This window comes from Lissotriton helveticus, chromosome 3_1 (genome assembly GCF_964261635.1).
Source record: "Lissotriton helveticus chromosome 3_1, aLisHel1.1, whole genome shotgun sequence".
NCBI classification, from domain to species: domain Eukaryota; kingdom Metazoa; phylum Chordata; class Amphibia; order Caudata; family Salamandridae; genus Lissotriton; species Lissotriton helveticus.
Genome location: NC_136061.1, coordinates 1,928,062,646 through 1,928,082,038, shown reverse-complemented (window position 1 = coordinate 1,928,082,038; position 19,393 = coordinate 1,928,062,646). Strand labels below are relative to the sequence as shown.

The 19,393-nt window shown below is 49.9% G+C and overlaps 1 protein-coding gene across 5 annotated transcripts in view; it reads left to right on the top strand.

Annotated features, from left to right (window-relative positions):
* The window catches only part of FRMD5 (FERM domain containing 5), a 575,457-nt gene that overhangs the window by 402,121 nt on the left and 153,943 nt on the right, over positions 1–19,393 (top strand). For 4 of the 5 annotated variants that reach the window (XM_078682953.1, XM_078682954.1, XM_078682956.1 and 1 more), the window contains 2 exons: positions 754–841; positions 18,320–18,408. In XM_078682953.1, coding sequence (XP_078539079.1) covers positions 754–841; positions 18,320–18,408 — 177 coding nt within the window. The remainder of the gene's footprint in view (positions 1–753; positions 842–18,319; positions 18,409–19,393) is intronic. The other variant, XM_078682957.1, reaches the window with a different exon arrangement.

Here is a 19,393-nt window from a genome sequence, read left to right as displayed (position 1 = left end):
AATGAGAAATACCCTCGTTTGTAATGAGGTCATGGATCTTATATTCATTCTCAAACTGACCATTACAAGGATGAAATTATCCCCCTCGCCCCCGAAACAATCTCAAGTCATACCACTTGAGAAGATGACATGTGTAGTTACACTTATCACGTTTGCTTCAGCCTATGAAACAGAGGTCCTTTTCAAGATTTGTATATATCATATCACCATAAAGAATCGATACATGCTATTTCAGTATCAATAATGAAAAAAGGTTAGGGCTTTTAAACGAGTAGGACAAGACAAAAGGGGGACACCATCAGATACATGCTTTATAAGTGGATGCCAGATGGATTCAAAACCTCTATGGGAGTTGCTCATTGCATATGAAAGTCTTTCCATAGACCGGTTATTCCAGAGTAGTTGAAGCAACAAATATATTGATGATTTCCGCCAATATGCCACCAGAGTGGTTTTAGCTTCTACCTAACAGTTATATATTATTAAGTAGTTGGAGAAAGTTTATCTAAGAGTGGGGATTCAAAACCCAGCAAAATAAACTCAATCGAGGCCGGAATGGGATCTACCAGTATTTGTTTCATATGTGCCAAGACTTCGTTCCGGTGCGTTCTATGTGATCAGACCCCCCATATGTGTGTAAAGTTGCCCCGCATACTGCAACCCTGCCAACATAGGGAATTTGATATAGAGTACAGTTTGTTGTGTTTTTTTTTTTTTACAATGCACTGATGGTTTGTTTTCTCACTCCTGCAGCGGCCTCACCCCTGCAGCCTCTGAGCTTCATTTCTTGAGGAAGGCACAGACATTGGAAACATATGGCGTTGACCCACACCCATGCAAGGTAATACAGAAGTCCAAGGGAGTGGTATGTAATACTGGATGGAGAGGACTGTCAAGGTGGAGGGGTGTGGTGTGTGTGTTTTTGCATAGAATAAGGGTAGAATTAAGGTTAAAGGCTTTGAGCTTTCTGCAGGTAACATGGAAGGGACTATAAGACCAAGAAAGGGGTGTGTAATGCGGGACAAAAAGGTGGAGAATGTATATGAGGCAGTTTTGGGGAGCTTGTTTGTAAAACTGGACAAAAGAGCAGTGAAAGTGTGTGGCCTGTAGGCCGGGCCAAAGGTTATGAGCCAAGGTCGAAAATAGAGGTGCTAAACTAGGGAATGGTAAGTGAAATAAGATTCTCCGCACAAGTGGTTTGTGGTGGTGTGTAGAGCACTGGAGGGACTGTTGAAAGTATGCACTCTTAGTCCATTGGAGGAAAGAGCCCACACAGAGGAGGGGCTAAAAGAGGTGAATGCTTTCTATGGCTGTGGCACCAGAGAGGAGAATAAAGAGTTGGGGAGACTGGGAGCGTTAGTCATGCCGACGAAGGCAAGATATGCAGAGATGGGGAAAACGGGAAAGACATCTGGGATCCAGTGTGGAAAAGGTTGGAAGCCTCTGATGCCAAGGTACAGTGCTGCAGTTGAGAGTGGTTAAGGAGGAACACTGAGCACATGGGGGTGAGTATAGAGCTAGGGGATGTAGGGGTGAAACGTGGGGAGGACTTAAAGTCTAATTGGAGCATAATTGCTAGAAACTGGGAGCTGGGGCTTGGAGCCATTGCAGGGTGTGCACTGAGAGTTTAGATTGAGGGATGAGTACATTAATGGGACACATTGGTTGGGTGTGCTGAATTGAGTGAGAAATTCGTGAGAAAGCATTTGACTCTGCCCTGTAGTGAGCAGGGCTTGGGAGAGTGCTGAAAGTAGAGAATTGCTGGACCCAGAGTTGGTATGTGCCAAGTTAAGAAGAGAAGAGTGAAAGTGTGTGAGCTGTTGGGGTGGGGGATTTGCCTAGCTGGGGTAGGAATCCAGTTAGGCCGCATAGTGCCAAGAAAGGGTGATTCAGAGATGGAGTGAGGTGAAAAGGTAGCTCGGAGTACAGGGGTGGGATTTGCAGTACTTTGGGAGAATGCTGAAAGCACTGGAGTCTTTAAGCCTAGGTCTGGGGGGGAGGCTAGAGGGTTATGAGGGCAAGGTCAAGGGGATTTTAACTCTTAGCTGAGTGAGAGTTGAAAGTATTGGGGGGCTTTGAGTAGAGATAAGATGTCGGCTGGGTTGGAGTGAGGGTTAGAGTCTGATAGTGTTCAGCACCAATGTACCTTAATCTCTCTGATGTTGCAGCTTTTTGGTGGACCATGGGATTTCGTCCCTTGATTTATGTATCTGCCATTTTCTACTGTTGAAACTCCAGTATCTCTCCTTTCTCTGTTTGCTTGGTGTGTCTGTGTACACTGCATTAGTTACTCTTATCTACCCCTTCCTTCATGCACATGGAATGTCCTTCCTAGCAGACACAAGGATCATAGTAGGAAAAGAGACGATAGAGCGCTTGGACCGTCTGTCTTCCATCTCTCTGCCCCTCCAGTGTGCTCAGAACCCTCCCTCCACTGTTCAGCCTTGCATTTGTTTCTCACTGGGTCTCAGAGTAATGGCTGCAATGAATGCAAAGCCTGCAGGTGTCAGATTCCACAAAATGGCTTCCTAGCCACTGTGTTTTGTGCCTGGGGTGAGCCCCACACATATACTTCCAGTATTGAGCCCCTATTGAGAATATTACTTAAGGATTGTGTATTTTAGGAAAGACTTCTTTTGTGCTTACAACGCAAGGGAGTTCCAAAACGGCATGACTGAAAATTCAACGTGTGCTATTATGTATCTTTAATTCGAGTTCCCTCAACGATGTTCTGTTTAAGCAAAGATGGCTCACAGTCTCTGCAACAATATGTTAAAGAAAAGTCTAAGCCCAAAGTAAGGTACACGTACTTGCAGAGGAATTTTTAAATGCATTTTAACATGTGTAGAAATTTCTTACTAAACAAAATATTCAAATAGTTTATCATGAAAGGACGGCAGCACCTGCCATAGTAGCAGTAGGTATCCAAAGGACGTGCATGGCTCTATGTCGAGTCTTGCTGTACATCTCAGCCTGTTGAGTCTTCTTGCCTCAATTACTTCCCTCTCTGTCATGACCCTCGTCAAACGTAGTCTAGCGGCGATGGCAGTGGCTTGCGTAAAGGTAAGCAAGGGGGACTGAAAGACTAAGAGCACAGAACACACTTTATATATTCGACTTGATCTCGGGGGCGTGGCCAAGCAGCATGGCCAACAGGACGTGAGCTCCGCCAGCTCCCGTCCTGCGGACCCTATTATCCTGTATCAGTTATCCTGCCTGGGCTGTTTTGGCGTGATTCGGGGGCCGGAAGCTCCTCTCGCACTGGGGGAGCCCTCCTTACCGGACAACTGCCGACAGATAGCAGCGAAATTCCCCGGAGGCGGTGCTGGGGTCTCAAGGGCCGGACCTCCACCTAAGCGAGGCCGGGGTCTGCGGCCTGTGCTGGCGCGGTGTGGCGAGGACGGCTCAGCCTTGCGGCGCTCGAGTGCTTGCGGAGCCGCCTGGAGAACGGCGGAACCCACTGCCATCTGGGGCTCCGCCTTGGAGGCGTTTGTGAGCAGCTAAAGGCCCTGTGGACGGCGTCTGCTGCCCGGCTTTGTCCCGGGCCCGGCAAAGGGAGATGCAGCGGCTGCCCCTCCCCCAAGTGCTGCTTCGGACACGGAGTGGGAGCCCCCCCAGGCGGGTAGGTGCTCCCCTGGGAAAACCTCTTTGTCTTTTGGGGCCCTGAGAGACTGGCCTGGAGCCTGTTTCGACCGAGGTGTGCCGGGCCTCGCGGGGCATACGGGATCGGTCTTGCGCCCCTCCCCCACTGAGCCGCCATCTTGCGCCTGCGACGAGGTGCCGTTCACCGCACTGCAGGGGCTTGTAACGGAGAGGCCCGCGGCCCCGTGCTGACGATCCCCGGCGCCCCACCATCATTGGCGCATTGGGAGTGAGGCCCCTAGTGCCATTGGAGAGCGTAAGTGAGGGCATAGGAGCGAGTGACTGTGAATAGGGCTCCCCGCCCGCCGCGGGGGCCTGCCTCCTGCACTGGCCTAATTGCCCAAGGCCCCGCTACCTGATCGTCGGGGGAGGTGTGGGCTCCTGGATTTTGCCACCGGCCATCCTGCGGGACCCCTATCTTCTCTGGGGGGACTACTGTGAGGTGAAACGGCCGCTCCGGATTGCCTCTACGGACGCTGCTGCCTTGGTGAGGGAGGGCGAGCCCTGCGCCCCTGGTAGCGGCTGTGTGGACACTGAGAGGGGCCTGCCTCCGGCGTTGGCCTGTCTGCCCCGGGCCCCGCCGCCTGTCGGTGGAGGAGGTGTGGGTTGCTGGATATTGCCGCCGGCCGTCCTGCGGGCCCCTGTCTCCTCTTCTCTTGGGTGCCTACAGAGGTGTTGAACCGTTGCTCCGGATTGTCTCTGCTGGCGCTGCTGCCTTGGTGGAGGAGAGCGAACCCTGTGCCCCTGGTGGCAGCTGAACGGTCTGGCTGAGGGCACGTCAGTGGAACTGCGGGCCATTCCCGGGCGCCCCCACATTGCAGCAACCTGGTGCTGCCTGGAAGTGGGGTCTAGTGCACGGCATTTGTGATCTGCGGAGCGCACTGGGGGCACGCACCTGGGCGGCAGAATCTGAGTGAGGTCCTTGGCGATCCGCTGGAGTGGTTGATGAGGCTTATGCCCGCTGGCGATGCGAAACAAGGTTAAGATGTCGCGGTCCACCCAGCCCAACACCATTACGCAGCATACGACCCAGTGGCTGCCGTCGCAGCGGATTACGCGACAGACCGGTCAGGAGGAGAGTGCGGATGGGCCGGCGGAGCCTTCCCGGGTGGAGCTATTGAAAGCCATACAGGGCTCCCATTCTGCGCTGGAGAGGCAGATAGAGACTGTGTCGACTGATGTCAATCTTCTGCGGACGGACCTCCGAAAAGTGGCGGATAAGGTCTCGGATGCGGAGGGCAATATTACCCAACTACAGGGTGAGGTGGCCTCCCTACAGAAGGCGGTCTCGCACCTCACGGCCACGACGCATGCATTGGAGCAGAGAGCGGAAGACGCGGAAGGTAGGGCGCGTCGGAGCAACATTAGAGTCCTGGGTGTGCCGGAACGATTGGAGGCGGGGAATGCAGAGCGCTTCCTGGAGACCTGGATACGGACTCAGCTGTGCCCGCATGGCCTGTCCAATGTCCTTGTCATCGAGCGGGCGCATAGGGCACTGGTCCCTCCTCCGCACCCAGGTGAGCCCCCGAGGGCACTGATTACAAAGATCCTAAACTACAAAGACCAGGACTGCATCTTGAAGGCGGCAAGGGAGGCGGAATCACTCACCATAGAAAACAGTCGCGTATCCATCTATCCGGACTACACTCAGCAGGTACAGGAGCGGCGGAAGTCATACCTGGGGGTCAAGCAAAAACTCCGGGAGATGAAGCTCCAATATATGCTATTGTATCCGGCCAAGCTCAAGGTGATCTCACAGGGCCGGTCACACTTCTTCGAATCCCCAGCGGAGGTGTGGGAGTGGCTAGAGATAAGGGGTGACGACCTGCCCCGGGAGAACGTGGGGGGCCCGTGAGACGTGGGGGACCCGTCCTCAGAGATGACGTCGCGGACGACGGAGACGCCGGTCTGGCTCCGAGGGCTCCGAGGGGCCCCGTGTCACGGTGGGAGCAGATGGTGCTTTGCTTCTGGGACCTTCATTGGTAGAAGTTGGTCCGGAGTCCTCTGGTGCGTCCGCCCCTGGGACAGTTCTGGTTCCGGACACCTTACAGGACACCATGCCAGATACGGACTCTACGGCCACGGTGATCCCGGAGACTGGACTTTCCGAGCTACTGACGGAGACGGCTCCGGTGTGAGGTACTGTCTGAACTTATGGAATGTTGTGCTCCACTTTGGGGGGCCTACTGCTGGGTCTCTGGATTGATGGGAATGCCTGTGAGCCGTGCTGTGTTGCTCTTGGATGGCTGGGTGGAGCGCAGGAATTTCATCCCGCTGCAGGGGGCCTACGAGGTGGGGACTGTATATGTTTGGACGGGGAGGGCCCTGCCCTGACTCTGATACTAGTAGCCGAGCCTAGGACCTGTCCTGTAAGCCTGGGTCCCATGGGGAGCTGGGAGGGGGGGGTGGGTGGTGTTGGTTGGGTTGTTGCGTGTGTGAGTGTTGTGTGGGACAAATGGGGTGGCTGTGTACGTCCTGGCACCAGCAGGGGGAGGGCAGGGTAGCATGTTTTGTTGTTTCTGTCATCTTGCTCGTGGGTGGGGGTGGGGGTAGATGCTCTGGGGGGGTTGTGAGGTTGGGGATGTTCGGGGGGGGGTTGGGTTGGGAGGGGAAGTTGTTGCTGGCATCAAGTGTATTGTGCTTCAGGTTTCTGAGTGGCTGGTCATGTGGGATGTGCCTCCTGGCCTGGATACGGTTCGGGTCAGAGGGTGGCGGACCACATTGTGTGTATCATGTGGCCTGGATGGGCGTAATCACAAGCTATCGGTTTTAAATTCTTGACCTGGAACGTGCGCGGATTGGGCACCTGCACCAAGAGACACAGGGTCCTTTCCTTCCTCCGGCGACATGGAGTCTCGGTTGCGTGTCTCCAGGAGATCCACTTGAACGAGGAGGGTGCTCAGAAGCTGTCAAAAAAGTGGCGAGGCCAGGTGTTCCATTCCTCCTTTTCTACCTATGCCAGAGGGGTCCTAATCTGGGTGGCGCCTGGGGTTCCCTGTGCCGTTCAGTATGTTGAGGCGGACATTGAAGGCAGGTACCTGCTGTTGCGGATCAAGTTGGATGGCAGGGACTTTCTGCTCTTAAATTCTTATGCACCGAATGTTGATGACCCTGGCTTTTTTTCCCATCTTCAGGAACTCGTTGTCTCGAACCTAGACGCCCCCTTCCTCTGGTTTGGGGATTTCAATTGCGTGTTAGATCCGGATCTAGATCGGCACCCTCCTCGTTCTGGCACGAAGCCGCGCATGACGGTGCGCCTCAGGGAAGTGATGCAAAATTTGGGAGCTGTGGATGTGTGGCGTGCGAGCCACCCCACTCAGAGGCTATACACTTGTTATACCCCGACGCATGACACTCATAGTAGGTTGGACCGCGTCCTTGCGGCCAATATTGCCGCGTCTCTCTCCTTGACGGTTAGCGACCAAGCCCGTTTTCTGATAGACCATGCTCCGGTGACGTGCCTGGCGCAATGGGCTGACCTGACTACGCGCCCCCGTACTTGGCGGATGCCAATGGACCTTCTGCAGGACTAGGTGGGGAGAGACCATGTGGCGACTGCCTTGACTACTTATATAGATTTGAACTGGGGGGATGGTGATCTGCCCTACTCTACCAAATGGGAGGCCCTGAAGGCAGTGGTACGCCGCGCGCCCATATGGGCCTCACCTATGGGGTCCGGAAGCAATTGCTCTGTGACTTGCGAGACACGGAGGATAGACTCCGGCACTGTCAGTCACTGCCGGATCCCGTCGCCTCGGACCGTGCCACGAAGGAGGAGGCCCGGGTGTCCGTTCACAACATTCTTACCCGTCTAGATAAGTACACTTTAGGCCAATACAGGCAGCGTCTCCACCGCGAGGGGGACAAATCTGGTCGACTGCTGGCCTGGATTCTTCGGCGAGAATTCGCACCGGAGCGGATAGTTGCCCTACGGGCCCCTGCTGGTGGCATGGTGCACTCGGAGTCTGATATTCTCGAGGTCCTCCGATCTCACCTGCAGACGGTATACACGGCCGACCCCTCGATCACGGAGTCCTCCTATCGGCCTTACCTCCAGGGAATGACTCTCCAGACCCTCTCAGAGGAGGCGACGAAGGAATTAGATGCGGCGTTAACACTCCGGGAGGTCAGAGTGGCGTTGGCCGCCCTACCACGGGCTAAAGCGCCGGGCGGAGACGGTTTCCCGCCTGAATTCTATCATACGTTTGGAGATGTCCTGGGCCCCCTCCTCCTGCAGGTTTACAACGAGGCCCTGGGGTCTGGCGTTCTTTCGCACACCATGAATCGGGGGAGGTCTGCATGATCTTGAAACCGGGAGGGGATAGTTGCGACCCCGCGGCCTTCCGGCCCATCACTCTGATCAATACAGACGTAAAGATCCTTACCAGACTCCTGGCCACTCGCCTGGCCCCACACATGGCACACTTGGTCCACCAGGACCAGTGCGGGTTTATCCCCGGCCGTAACACTGCGATGAACATGCGGCGTCTGAACCATATCCTTCATGAGGTGCTTGATGGCGCGGATCCCCACGTCCTAGTGTCGATTGATTTAGCTAAGGCCTTTGACACTGTCAGCTGGGGGTATCTCTTGGAGGTGCTCCAGATGGTTGGGCTGGGACCAGTGTTCTGCAATTGGATCCGAGTGCTTTACGGGGCACCCCGGGCTAGGGTTCGGCTTGGGTCGGCCGCTCCGAGGAGTGGCCCCTGGGGAGGGGCACTCGTCAAGGGTGCCCCCTGTCGCCGCTCCTATTCGCCCTGGCGATAGAGCCCTTGGTGGTCTCCATTCGGGCTGAAATGGAACAGTGGGGCATCAAGGTGGGTTTCACAAAGAGCTGCCGGTGTGGATTTTGGCCCCAGTATTACGGATAGAGGAGAATGTGTCCTTTAGGGAATGGCGAGACGACGGATGTGAGACTCTGGCAGACCTTTATCCGGACGACTCCTTCGTGTCTTTTGAGCGAGCTACGGAAGCCTTTGACCTGAGCAGGGGACAGTACCTGCACTACAGGGGACTCCAGGAGATGGCAAGGTCGACCTGGCCCCAGTTCCCGGAGGCGCCTCCGCCGACACATACTCTCAATATCCTCCTTTCCTGTGGTAGAGGGAAATGGCTGATCTCCTTGTTGTACTCAGCCATGCGCCGGGACTCTGCCCCGCCGATTGCGCCTTCCTGGGCGGCCTGGGAGGCAGATCTGGGAGTGGCTCTTGAGCCGGGTCAGCACAAACGAATTAGACTCCTGACCCGGAAAGTCTCGTTCAATGCTCAGTTAAAATTGATCCACTTTAATTTTGTGCATCGCACCTACATGACCCCAGTCTCCCTGAATCGTATCTCTGCAGATAGGCGGGACGACTGCCCTAGATGTGGGGCAGAGAGAGCTGGTTTTTTCCACCTGGCTTGGGAGTGCCCGCAGGTCGGTATGATCTGGAGGGAGGTGGTGGAGCACGTGGGCCGTGTCACGGGCCTCCGGTTTGCCCTGGAGCCGCTTCACTGTCTCTTTGCCTTGGTGCCCAAGCCCAAAAAGAGGAATTTGTCCTACAAGTTTCTGCAATTGCTGTTGGTGTTGGCGAGGCGACGTGTGGCTATTACATGGATGAGGCAGAGGGCCCCCGAGGTATCCCTGTGGCTTAGGGATGTTAGAGAGTGGTCCTTGGCTGAGGAAACACACATGCAGCGCACACGCCGTGATGAAAGACTTCAGGAAGACTTACTGGCTTGGAGGATGATGTGTGCTGAAGGGTTGCCTGAGGATGACTCAGATGCCACTAGTACTGAATTGTTCACCCCTGAGGGGTCTGGGTCTGAAGAGGATGTGGCGGGAGGTGAGGTGGTGGGACCTGTTTCGGAGTAGTGCCCTTCTGGACGCGCACCATTGTTCCCTATTGTATGACCTTGTGATTTGTCTTGATTCCCGAAGGATTGCTTATCTACTGCGATGTCTGCCCCCTATCGGGCCATGAGAAGGTAACCTGTCTTTTGCACGTACTCTATTAAGATGCCACGTTTGGGGGGGTTTGTTGTGTTGTTATTTGTTAAGACTGTGTTCTATTGGACGACTTATCTGTATAGTTGGATGGGAGCCGGCTCCCTGGAAGATGTAGGGGGGGGGAATGATTAAAAACTGCGGGTACTAGTGATACGCGTGTACATTATGCACATGATTATGTTTTTCCTTCTGGCACTCCCCAACTTTACCCCGCCCGGCCTCCGGGATGTGGGCTTAGAGGCTGTGTATTATCCTGGATGTTATCCTTGGTTAATTTTACCCCTCAGTGCCTACGAGGGGTTATGCTGGATTATGTCCTCTTATGTTTACCGCAATAAACATATTTAAAAAAAAATAAAAAATGACTTGATCTCATGCTTACATCATAGTATGCCCTTCTATCACAAGCCTGCAAAAATGCCAGGCCTCCTTGCCCATCTGGTTCTGTGAGACACATTTTTCAGCCGGGTCTGACCACCCAAGGTATGGGGATCAAAGTAAGTGTAAGGTGTATTCCAACTAGCTGCTTTCCATATATACTCAATAGAAACATGTTTTGAAAAACCACAGGGTCTTTTCACCAGCATATTGAGCTTGGTTACCCTCAAGAGAAAGACTATCCTGGACAAAGCATACTGTTCAGAGGGCAATAGAGGCTTTGGATGATTCCTTCTTCCAATCACCCTGGTTATGGATGGTTCTTTTGAATATAGAAAAAGGACTAAGAAAACATGTAGCGAGAGACTTTGCCCGGAACCACGAAAATCAGATCATGCTTCAGAAGCAGAGAATAGAGGGTCCCAAGAACCACTTTTTACTAAGAGGGCATAGTTTGCGGCTGTTCTGCAGAAAGCGCGTGCACCTCTCTGAAGAAATGATCGGAGATTACTAAATAGAGAGCATCCCAGGTATGTGAAAGAAGTGGAAATGGAGCCCCTTGCTCTGAATGTGATGGGTTGATGTCCTTCTTCCTCAGGGTGGACAGGCTTTGGGTATACCAGCAAGTGAGGCCTGGACCATGCCTAGTTGTGAAGCTTTGAAGCCAGGGATAAAGTGGTTATTTTTGAGTCGTACACATCATTCATCCTGCTAGAAAATCTGTGTCACACACTTTCACTGTCAGATTGCCATTGTTTAATCCGATCTACTCCTGTTCCTTGCGCCTCATTCTTCACCTGCAGTGCCCCCTGCTTTTTCAGCACTGCCACTGATGCAGCAAACCTCGTTTCTACTCTGTGAATCCCCTGCTTTCCAGTAAGTGAGACGCGGGTAAGGGGGAGGGTCACTCATTGTCTAGTTCTGTCCTCTGTCGTCCGCTTCTGCTTCTATCCTGTTCCAGAACTGATACCGACAAACAGCTCTTTCTGCCTGTGCACAGGAATATTGTCCTCCGTCACCCCCAAATTTCCAATTCTTTTACCCACCACAGCTCTTCACATTCTCAGTTCCATCTAGCAGAACATTTGTCTCTCCACACATTGAGACCCTCACACAGCTCCGCCAAAGCACCTCTGCCCTGCCCTGGAGAACCACTTATTATTCTGTGACTAGGACTCACGCATCGCTCTGCCAGTGACTAGCACTGCTGACCTCCAGAAGCACCTCTGCTTCCGTTGTTCCATCAGTGCTGTAACCTACAGTGGTGCTGCCAATGCTCCTCACTCATGACCTGCTGCTTCCAACGCTGCACCAGTGCTGGCACCAACACACGTGTCCACCAGCATGCCACAGTCTCGCGAGCTGCTCCCATTCCTTCTGCAATGCTGATAAACACATACACAGCTTTTCCACCACAGAACCTCCTGTGGCTATAGTGTAGGGACCATGCATAGCTATACCATTGCCCAAGCTGATGGTTGCATTGAGTTAATATGTAGCCGCTGGTGATGATTTAGAGGAAATTATTAATGTGATATTAGAGGCTTCCCACTGCTGATGGAGGACCTCTGCTTGCCAGATGCTGAGTTGTGCATCCTACGTGCATATATTAAGGAAGCCCATCGGGAATACTTTAAACTCCCAACAGGGGGCACTCCTCAAGCAACAAGTAACAGATTATAGTCGAAAAGAGGCAGTTTGGAACTGGCTGTGACAAATAGGGACTTCCGGGGATCACGTGTTCTTCACCACTCCTCAAAAAACTTTGCTGTGACAGTCACGTGTAAACCCAGCAATTTCACCAAAACAGCCACTGCCACCTGATTCCAACTACCCAACATTCGAAGGTCTGACCTCATCTCACATTTCACCCTTCTGAAACTCACTTAACACGCGAGCTGTTAACAAGTTGAACTATTGTGTCTGCCTCCTATCCACCACCATCACAGCTAGAAAAAGGTCCTTCAAGTCTTTCAAAGTCTCCTGAACAGCGCAAACGATGTCCCAGCTGCTCTCCCCCCCAAACTTGTTCCAACTTCACTCTCTCACACCGAAGATGAATCACTTCCAGATTTCCACTTTTTTGAACTCCAGGCACTCCTCCACATGTATATCTGCCTACTTTCACCTTGCTGCCACTGCCAAAGATGTCCTCTGGAACAACCTCCTTCTATGTTACATTTCAGCAGTTGTATGACAGAGACACGCATGGCTAAACCACGCGTGCCTCTACTACACGGCTCCAACAACGAATGCTTCTAAACAACGCATTCCTTTACCAGGTAGTTTTGTGGTAAAGGCATAACTGGTCAAGGGATGTGTAGTAAAGATCATACCCCCCCTTCCCCCTCCTGCTTTGAGCCCTAAAAGCTACCCCGACCCATAAACACTACCTGAGCCCAAAACACTCTTCAACCCCCCCCAGAGCACTAAACACTACCCTGAGCCCTAAACACTATCCAACCCTTCTGAGCCCTAAAGACTACCCTACCACATTGAGCCCTAAACACAACCCCAACCACTTGAGCCGTAAACACTACCCCGACCACTCGAGCCGTAAACACTACCCAGACAACACCCGAGCCCTAAACACTACTGCGACTCCCCCCCCCCGAACCCTAAACACTGCCCTGACCCCACCAAGCCCTAAACACTGATTTGACCCCTCCGAGCCCTAAAAATTACCCCAAACCTTAAAACGACCCCCCTTATAACCCGAAAACCCAATTCCTCCCTTTACCTCTCCGTGTTCTCTCCCGATCCTCCTTTTCCTGGGCTGACCCATCTAGGCCGCGCACTGCCTTCATCACACATATGCATGGTTAACGTATAAGGATGGTTAAGGCATGCGTGGTTGAGCTTGAGGGAAAACGGCCCGCGTGGCTCGGCACGCATTGTAAAGGCCATTATTTCTCATTCTGTGTGTTTCCTTCACACAGCATTACTGGTTAAAATGATCGAAAACTCACTAAATACAAATGCAATTACAAATTCATAGATATAGGGCCCCATGTAGAGTTTGGTGGCTTAGGAGCACAGCCGGCGGGATTCCTGCTGGCCAGGGTCCCGGTTCTCCCTCTCTAGAGCCGGAGAAGCACAGTGAGTACACTTGTGGCGCTTTTGTTGGCTTGCTCGGGCTAATCCTCTGGTCGGACAGCGCATCTGCCAAAGCACTGCCAGGTCACACATACAGTGGCCCGCTGTGTTGAGATTTTCACTGTCTATGTTTACCATACGATGGATGGCGGACTCTGGCAGGGGAAATGTAGAATCGCCTGCATGCGCAGGGAGAAAAAGGTGGAGGGCCTCTGCCCACTGCCAGACCAGCACATCCATCGGCCAAGGTCTAAAATGACCACCCAGGAGTGTTATTTGGAGGCTGCAGGAGAAGAGAATCTTAATGATGTGAAGATGTTATCGGTAGAAAAAGGAACGATTTTAAGGCTTAATCTTTAGGCTAAGAGCAAACACAAAAACAAAAGCCACAGATAAGAGCATTCCAGTAAAGTAGTGAAAAATGAAGTGGAAAAATCTCCACATGTCCCAAAAACCTCTGAAATTCACTGAAAAACAACAAAGGCTTAAGTGAAGTTTTAGTTAAATGAAAATGGCAATTTAAACATAAGATTGTATAGTCAAGAAAAACACTGAAATTAACCAGCTATTGTTATATCAAATAACTATAACGTGTGCCATGTACACAGTTGTTGTCAATGATCTCATTTCAGAAACTCGTATTGATGTTATCAGTCATGTAATGGATTATGTCATGATTGATATAACGTGAGATCATAAGCAGTGCATGTCAAGGGCACATGTTATAGTAACTTGAAATAACTATAACTGGTGAATTCAGTGTATTATTTAGTTTAAACTGACACCTAACTATAGCTTAACTTTAACCTTCGATGTTTCAGTGAATTTCTGAGGTTTTTGTAATGCAAAGCGTCAGTTTAAACTTTTACTTTTTCAGTGAATTTCTACCTTTAAAAAAAAATGTAATATTTTATTATCAAACAAACCGATGCTACCAGCCATGCACAGCCTTCTGCCAGGCCCTGCACCCAACCCCCACATGGTCAGCCAAGTCCCCACCATGCACGACCTTGACCTGTGCAGTGCAGGGTTTGCTATAAGGCCTGGTCTGCAGACAGGCCCTGCGCCCAACACTCTGTGGCATGGGGTTAGCTGTCTGCAGGGGTTGAACACAAGGGGTTATGTGGAGCGTGGGGTAGGCTGCAGGGCCTGGCCACAGGCAGCCATTCGCAGCAGGGTGTTGGCTTTACATATGGTAATAAAATATTACTTTCTATAAAATTAAATATTAAAACACTAGACATTAATTGAAAAAAATAAAGTTAAAGTGACTTTCTAGTTAGGTGAAAGTTTCAGTGACAACGTAACGTTTTAAGCTAAAAAAAGAACGCTGAAATTCACGAGGTATAAGTTTCTCTATTATCTATAACTCATGCCCTATGGTAACTATAACTCGCCTCCTCGCCATGCCCAGCTACTTACCCCACATATTACATCACTCATGACATGTTCTATAAGATCATTGATAAGGTCATTGCAGCATTTGAAATAACATCATTGTTGAGAAGACTGCAGAGCTTTGTGAGTCGCCACACTCACTAAGAAAGGGGGTAAACTTTGGATGCTCCCCTGAAATCAGAGCCCAGCAACAAAATTAGTAGAGAGATAGAGCAGCCCCCATTGGGATTTCATGCTTCTTGAACACACTGCGGGAAAGAAACAGGGGAGACAGGAAAGCTTGCAAGGCTTCAGAGGCAGGTACAAGCCAGACAGAGTTTCAGTATCACCACAGACTATATAAATGGACTTTCATTCAGATTGAATAAATGTGTATTAATTTTCTGTTGTTAATCTGAAAAAGAGGATTTCCTCAACCTCATCTAGCTGAATGCTTACACAGGTTCTGGCCTTTCTCTATTGTGTACACCATATTGAGTTGCAATATGTTACCATCATTTGTATAGCATACGTCTGTTATTTGTGTGGGCCAATACTGCTTTTGGAGTCCGGGCACTTGTTCTTGTTCTGGGAGTCTTGTTGGCCAGACTCATTGTAGGTACGTACAGATCATTGTAGTACAATGTGTGCATGAATTGTGTGCTGAAGCACCGTGCCTCTCATTTCACTCTATTGAGGTGCCTTGTGCATATCTGGGTGTGGCATGTTTAAATGACGGTGTCCCGAAAGGTTCTGGCATCCGTGTACGTGAAAGAAAGTTCAGGTGCTTTGGGAACACTTAGCCCACCCAATGGCTTTGGAGCTATGTACTGCGAATGATGGTGCCAGTAAGAGAGGAGGGGTTTAGTTGTATTATCTTGGTGCAGAGAAAAGTATAGATATACTCGGACAGGGATGTGCTGCTCATGTGACAATGGTTTGCTAACTATATGGTTTGGGTGTTGTGTTTTGTGCACTGTTGGTGCCAGTAGAGGCAAAAGAATGGTCTAGGGTGTTCTTCTGGCATAGGGTGAAGCATACGTATACCTCCATATGGACTTGCTGTTGAGATGGCAGTGCCAAGCCAACTTTATGGCTGTGGTACAGGTTGTGTACAGGATGGTTTCAGGATGGTGTCTCGAATGTGTTCTGTGGTGTATGGCAAAGATTGAGTACATCTGGGTGGGTGTGATTAACGTGCACAGTAGGGTTACAAGTGCTGTTGTGGGTTCGTCAGCAGCTGGCTGTTCTACCCCTTGTAACTGTGTTGCATGAATGTATGACGTTACAACGCATACATTTACAATGCATGCCTTTACAACACCGTTTTTAGATCGCAACATCCTTTACAACGCATTATTTTACATAGCATGCCATTACATCGCATTTTCAGACACTACCTTTACAACGCATTCCATTACATCGCAACATACACACATACCATTACAATGCATACCATTACATTGCATTTAAGGTAAGTGTTGGATAGCGGAGGGGTAATAATTAATATTCTAACTCCAGTGAGTGCAACAGTAGGGTAAGTGTTGGATAGTGTAGAGTTAAAAATTACTATTCTAAATACAGTGAGTGCAATAGTAGGGTAAGTGTTGGATAGTGTAGGGGTAAACATTACTGTTCTAACTCCAGTGAGTGCAACAGTAAGGTAAATGTCGGATAGTGTAAGGGTACTATGCGTTGTAATGGTATGCGTTCTAATGACTTGCGATGTAATGCCTGCGTTGTAGTGACATACATTGTAATGATATGCGTTGTAGTGACATGCGATGTAAAGGATGTTGCGATGTAATGACTGTGTTGTAAAGTTGTTTCCCGTGTTGGATGCATGTGATATATGCTGCCTAATGCGATCTCTTGGGGCCTGGGTAGTATTTCTCGGTTTTCGATGTTGCTGTGAACATTATTATTATGTATTTCTGGTGTACTGGATGCATGTAAGGTGCCCTGTCCAGCATGCTGTGTCAGAAACAGGGTTTCCCCATGGCAGATCTGAAAGCAGTGGAAAAAGATAGCTTCGAAGTGCATGGCAAAAAGAGCACGGCTGAACGTAGATAGAAAATGAATATCTAATTTTACTTTACACCACCACAGGCAAACACTTTAATTGGTACAAGTTTCATTTCACGCAATGTACTGTAATGTACAATATTCTTGGTGTAATTATTTTTTCTGTATCATCGAATGATACAATACCGGCCATTATAGATAAGGAAAGGACAGATGAATTGTGTCTGAAAGTTGACCCAGGTTCAATTCCAAATCTCCAACAGAGCAGGTTTACTTGTTGATCCTCCTCGTCACCCTGTAAAATACTGTTGTCAAAAAAGAGAGCACAGTACCAGGTCATCAGGTCCAGGGAGTTAGGTATTGGGAAGGCTGGCATTCTTATCTTGGTAGTGGCTGTAGGGGTGAGAAAAACCCAGAATTAATTTCTGGCCAAGTTCGACAGGTGATTGAGTTTGGAGTGGGAAATGGAAACACAGGATCCCAGCTACAAGGGGTTGTTCCAAATACTAATCTGCAATCCCCTACTAAAAAGGTTACTACAGAATTTCTAAAGGCACCCCCGCCTCCATCCCTTTACACTTCAGTGTCCGGGGCCGCAGCCTCCAGCGCAGGAATGCAGGCAGTACACATCTACTGTCTGAAGAGGCTGCACTAAAGCCTCCATCTTGGGCCTTGTCAAACCCAGGACAATCCCACTGGCTTCAGCATTCACAAGCAACATAGAGTCCTTATGCTATGTACCATACACACACAAGCACTCAGTCAACATGCAGTGATGTATGCACGGTGTCTTGGCATGGCATGTAAGCGGAACTTCACACAAGCGGGTCTGTAGGCAGTACTCACACTTTGAATTGCTAAAAAGCCAGTCTAACACTGTATTCAAAACCTGCGTGCTGCCACCTTCCTTCACAGTACATCACGATGGCACAGTTTGTAATCTGGCTCCGGGTCCCATTATCATTTTCGGGCCTAGACCTTAGATGGGGCAAAAAGAAAGCCTGGATACCAGTTTCGCATGCTGTCTGTTTCCTCAGGGCAGGGGTACATATCTGTTTTCTATGAGGGGACATTCCTGTCCCATCAAGTTTGTTGAGATTTCACAATATTTTCTGCGTTCTAGAGAGCTCTCACTGTGTTTAGTTGCTTCGATGGATCTGACTGTGCTGTTCCTTGACTTTCATTATATTGGGGTCAGGTGAGAACTCTCATCACATTGGGTAACTAGGGGTTCTCTTTATGTGGGGTTCAGTTGAGGGGTTTTGTTATGGCAGGATCCCTGCATGTCTCTGAGTGCTGCAGGCTAACGAGAATTCACTGTTTGTTACGTTGTATTGAGCGCTGTAACTGTGATGGGTGATACCAGGGCTCTCAATATGTTTGGGTTTGGATGTTGCACTATTGAGGTGAAGAATATCCATCTGCCCACTTCCCAACTGCACAGTATCGACTACCAAGAGATGTTCATAGTACGCATTCATATAAAGTACCGATTCCTAACTCCACTTCTACCTAGCTTGACGATGTATTGGTAGTCAGTACTGTTAAGTCAATATGAGGGCAGTTCAATATTAAAACTTCGATATTATGGTAAAACTTCTCTTGAGGCTGTGTATGTTATTGGGCTGTGTATGTAAGTATTAATGCATCTTTTTGTCCCCTATGGCCAACTACAGTAATGAAATGTAAACGTGTTGGTTTGTGTTGCAGGGATTCCAACGAGGCCTTACTTTATTTTGTGTTCAGGTTGAGGTCTTTCCTCCTGAGAGCGCTCACTGCACCAGGTTCTGATTTGTGATCTTTGCGTTGCAGGATGTCTCGGGGAATGCTGCTTTTCTGGCCTTCACTCCATACGGTTTCATTGTTCTTCAGGGAAACAAGAGGGTGCACTTTATCAAATGGTGAGTGACCCCCAACCCCTGCCACGTGCCCTGAAGGCCCATCATGTCAACTTTTCATGGGTGGATTACAGGACAGAGCTGGAGTAGTTTTGCTCTATAATCCATATTTTCAACATAGAAAAATAGGGGAACATTGCACAGCCGCCCATGATCTGAGTTTGGAGTTGTAGCCACTCTTGGTGTCCACCCCATGCTCCTGGAGCGGTACAATCCTGAAACACAGCTCGCCAGCCTATGCAGAGGTCAACAAAGGCATTTTTCATGAGTTTGCCTTTTGTTCACAGTTAGCGAATTAATGTACAGCTACTTTCCTTTCACCTTCTTGCTGCATTGTGTCGCAAGGCGACAAAACACGTAGGGATGTGGCCTTTTGGATGGAAAAGACACCATAACCTTTGTCTAGCATTGTTGACACATACGGGTCTGTGGAGAGCTCATGGTATGCTTGCTTCCTTCATCTGCTTTGAATGTGTATGCTGCACAGAATGTGGCAGAAAACTACTTGTACACCTTTGAAAAATAAAAATCAAGAGCTGTGCTTGCGATTAGGACCTCTTGTGTGAGAGGTACTAATCGACTCGATTCAGCATCATCCTGAAATCATCCTGCAATGCGATTGCATTCTTGCATAGGCACGTTTTAGCGAAAATAAAGAACTTTGGAAATGACATAGAAGCAGAAAGAGGGCTTGCACACAACTGTCAAAGACAAAAACAATGCCTAAACTGTCTGACAGATAATTGTAACACTGCTTAATGTATTTCGTTGTAGACTTGTGTACCGCAGTAGAGAATGCTGCTTTCCAGCTCAGCCCTTAATTTTAACAGAAAACATTGGAGACAGACACCCATTAAGACAGTCACGCCAGGAATATGTTTACAAGATCCTCAGGGCACGGTGAGGTTATCAACTGACCATCAGAACCAGGCGGAAAGTGAGGATCTTCATAAGACCTTCCACCAACCAGAGGGACACCAGCATCGAG